General features: G+C 62.7%; 1 protein-coding gene across 1 annotated transcript; it reads left to right on the top strand.

Annotated features, from left to right (window-relative positions):
- Window positions 1–244: 244 nt before the first annotated feature.
- LOC135405766 (class I histocompatibility antigen, F10 alpha chain-like) lies at window positions 245–3,679 on the top strand. Its single transcript, XM_064640348.1, has 6 exons — window positions 245–417; window positions 1,999–2,262; window positions 2,386–2,661; window positions 2,937–3,209; window positions 3,325–3,438; window positions 3,537–3,679. Exons 1-6 carry the CDS (start codon window positions 342–344, stop codon window positions 3,662–3,664), a joined length of 1,131 nt encoding a protein of 376 aa, XP_064496418.1. The 5' UTR covers window positions 245–341; the 3' UTR covers window positions 3,665–3,679.
- The last annotated feature ends 533 nt before the right edge of the window (window positions 3,680–4,212 follow it).

Below are 4,212 nucleotides of genomic sequence, written 5' to 3'. Positions count from 1 at the left end.
TGCCCAGGGCGGGCACTGGCCCAGGGCGATCGCCCCCCGCCCCCGCGGCATCCGCTGATCGCGGCGCTTCCCCCGCTTTGGCCCCAAAGCGGCGCCTTTAAGGCCGAGTTTAAGCGCAGGGCCCGCGAGTTCAGCTCGGCCCGGCCCGGGGGTCCCGCCGCTCGGGCCCGTCCAGGGGGCCCGGGGGTGGCGGGGGGACCCGGGACGGTGCCGGGAGGGGTCCCGAAGGGGATCCCGGGGCATTCCCGGCAATTCCCCCGGGCCCGCCCCCCGCGCTCCCTCGGCCACTTTCGCTTTCGCGTCTCCCGAACTGCGCCCAGCGGGGCCAGCGGAGCAGCGCGATGGCTCCAGCGCTGGGGCTGGGGGCGCTCCTGGCGATCCTGGGGGTCTTGGAGGTCTCGATGGGGCAGCCGGAGGGTGAGTGGGACCCCCGGAACGGGCAACTCCTCAACCTTTATTCCCGGGCACCGGCACTTCCCTGAATCTCCATTTCCGGGCACCGGGACCCCCCTGCACCCTCTCCCTCCGCACCGGGACCCCCTGACTCCCAATTGCTGGGCACGGGAACCCCCTGAGCCCCCATTCCCAGAAGGAGACCCCCCTGAACACCCATTCCCTTGCACGGGGACCCCCTGAACTTCCATTTCCGGGTACTGGGACCCCCCTGCACCCTTTCTCATCAGCACGGGGACCCCCTTAAACCTCCTTATCCGGCACCAGGACCCCCCAGTTTCCATTCCTGGGCACCGAGACCCCCCTGAACAGCCATTCTCGGGCACAGAAACCCCCGTCAACCTCCATTTTTGGGCACTGGGACCCCCCCTGAACCTCCATTACCGGGAAGAGGACCCCTCTGAACCTCCATTCCCGGGCATCGGGACCCCCTTGAAACCCCATTACCGGGCACGAGAATCCCCCCCCCCTCCATTTCCGGGCGCTTGTACCCCCCTGCACCCCCTCCCGCAGCACTGGGAGCACCCTAAAGCCCCTTATCTGGCACTAGGACCCCCTGAACCCCCATTCCTGGACACAGAGACCCCCTGGACACCTATTCCTGGGCACTGGGAACCCCCCTGAACACCCATTGCAGGCACAAAGATCCCACTGCACCCCCTTATCCAAAACAGGAACACCCTGGAACCCCTATTCTGGGCACTGGGACCCCCCTGAACCCCCTTATCCTGTACCGGGACCACTATGAACCCCCTTTTCCTGCACCAGGACCCCCTGAACCCCCATCCCCGGCTCCAGGACCCCTCTGAACCCCCTTATCCTCAACAAATACCCCCCTGTGCCCCTTTGCCTGCCAATCCCGCCTCTCCCAGCCCCCTGATCCTCCCTTTTCCTTGACCCTGGGACCCCCTGGACCCCCGTTCCTGCCTTTCCCAGCCCCCAGACCCCACTTTCCTCAACACCAGGGACCACTGGACCCCCCTGGATCCCCTATCCTGCCTCTCCCAGTCCAAGTCCCCTCTTTCCTTGAACCTTGGACCCTTCCCAGCTCTCCCAGTTCAACTTCCTTGACCCTTGGACCCCCCAAACCCTTCAATCTCTGTGACCCCCCCCCAGTTCTCCACTCCCTGTGCTTCCTGCAGGGGGGTCCCAGGCACCGGGAATGCCCTCGACTGCAATTCCTGGGCACCAAGACCCCCCCTGAACCCTCTTATCCTGCACCAACATCCCCCTGTACCCCCTTTCCCAGCTATCCTGCCTCTCCCAGATCCCAGATCCCCCTTTTCCTTGACCCCGGGACCCTATGGACCCCCATTCCTGCCTTTCCCAGACACCAAGACCCCATTGTCCTCAACACTGGGGCCCCCCGGGCCCCCCTTTCCTGGGCACAGGGACCCCTGGATGCCCCCTCCTACACCCTCCTTTCCTTGGCCCTGGGATCCCCAAACCCCCTTCCCGGCTTTCCCAGCTCTCCCAGCTCTCCCAGTTCCCCCTTTCCTTGACTCATGACCCCCCCAGACCCCCCAAATCTCCGTGTCCCCCCAGTTCTCCACTCCCTGCGTTACCTGAACATGGCGGTGACAGAGCCCAGCCCGGGGATCCCTCAATACCTGTCCATGGGATACGTGGATGGGATCCCCTTTGAGCGCTACGACAGCGAGCGGGGCCGGACGGAGCCGCTGACGCCGTGGATGGCGGCCGGAGCCGAGCCGGGATATTGGGATGAACAGACCCAGATCAATGAGGGGAACCGGCTCGTGGCTGCCACAGCCCTGGAGATACTGCGGGGCCGGTACAACCAGAGCAGAGGTGAGTGGGGGGAGCCGGGAAATGGGGGATCTGTGGGGCTGGGCTGGGGATCCAGGGTGCTCCAAGGGGCTGGGACGGGATCTGTGGGGCTGGGACACAATTCCATGGATCCCACCATCCCAGGTCTTCACACGGTGCAGCGGCTTTATGGCTGTGACCTCCTGTCCGACGGGAGCGTCCGTGGATCCAGTCGGTATGGCTACGACGGGCGGGATTTCATCTCCTTCGAGCTGGGATCCGGGAGCTTCGTGGCGGCCGATGGAGCTGCCCAGATCACCAAGAGGAAATGGGAACACGATGGGATTGTGGTGGAGAACATGATGAATTACTTGGAGCACACCTGCCTGGAAGTGCTCCAGAAACACATTGGATATGGGCAGGAGGCGCTGGAGCGCAAAGGTGAGGGAGACAGAATTCCCATGGGAATGGGATTTGGAAATGTGAGATTAGGGAGGGTGGAACTGAGGAATTCTGTGGATGTATCTGAGTCATCCAACTCCCATGGGAATTCCATGGATGGATCCCACTGTTGTCCCATCCCATTCCCCTAGTGGGAATTCTATGGATGGATCTCACTCCAGTCCCATTCCCATGAGAATTCTGTTAATGGATCTCACTCCAATCCCATTCCCATGGGAATTCCATGGATGGATCTCACCTTTATCCCATCCCAGATCCTCCCGATGTCCACGTGTCCGGGAAAGAGGAACACGGGATCCTGACGTTGTCCTGCCACGCGTACGGATTCTACCCCGGGATGATCGGGATCAACTGGCTGAAGGGGGATGAAGTACGGGATCAGGAGACGGAGTGGGGCGGGATCGTTCCCAACAGCGACGGCACCTTCCACAGCTGGGCCAGGATCGAGGCGCTGCCGGGGGAGCGGGAGCAGTACCGGTGCCGGGTGGAGCACGCCGGAATGCCGGAGCCCGGGATCTTCGCCTGGGGTGAGGCTGGGAACGGGCAATGTGGGAGCTGGGCATTTGGGAAGGAGGAATTTGGGAGTGTGGGACAGCGGGATGGGGGTAACCCTCCCCCTCGTCCCCCTCCTGCCCTTCCCAGAGCCGAAATCTGTCAGGAATTCCATCCCAGTGCTGGTCGCTGTGTCCGTCATCGCTGCCGCCATCATCATCATCATCGGCCTCGTGGGAGTCGGTGTCTTGAAGCTCCGATCTGGTAACTCCCGGGATGGGGGTCGGGAAGGGGCACGGATCCGCCCGGCAGCATTCCGGGGATCCTGTGCCACGGGTGCTGATCCCGCTTTCTTTCCACAGGGAAGAGGGAGGGGAAGGGATACGACTCTGCACCCACCAGTGAGTCCCAGCAGCGTGTGTGGATCCAGATCCTCTGGGCAGGGATCCCAGGATGGATGCCGGGATTCCAGAGGGGAATGGGGGCCTAATGGCTGGAGCAGGATTGGAAGGGGATTCCAGCTCAGGGCAGGATTCCAGAGTGGGCTCAGGTGGAATTGTGGACTGGGATCAGGGCTGGATTCTGGGGTGGGATTGGCGTGGGATTGGGGTGGGATGGACGGAGCAGGATCAGGAGGGATTCCAGAGCAGTTCCTACTCTCCCTGGGCTCCACAGTCGGCTCCATCCCCTGGGATGGGAACAGGGACATGGTGACTCCTTTCCCCGCTCTCATCCCAGCAGGAATCACAGCCTGAGCAGTCCTGGAGCTGGATCCGCCCCTTCCCTCTCCCTGCGGAAAGGCAGGAGCTGCTGGCAGAGCTCATCCCGCTGCTCCCACCCACCCCGGCCCCCCTGTGGCTCTTCCCGATGGATCAACTTCCTGCTTTTTCCCATGTGAAACCCAGGACCACAATTATTCCTGAGGCTTTAATTTGGGTGTGAAAATCTCCTGCTTTGGGCAATAAATCCTGACTCCCTCCTCCGGCATCTGGCAGTTCCTCTGTGGGAACCAGGAATAGGAATGGGGACAGGGGGGAC

Source organism: Pseudopipra pipra, chromosome W, assembly GCF_036250125.1.
Source record: "Pseudopipra pipra isolate bDixPip1 chromosome W, bDixPip1.hap1, whole genome shotgun sequence".
Lineage (NCBI taxonomy): Eukaryota > Metazoa > Chordata > Aves > Passeriformes > Pipridae > Pseudopipra > Pseudopipra pipra.
The sequence above is the reverse complement of the archived record's forward strand: the minus strand, read 5'-3'. Positions and strand labels throughout refer to the sequence as shown.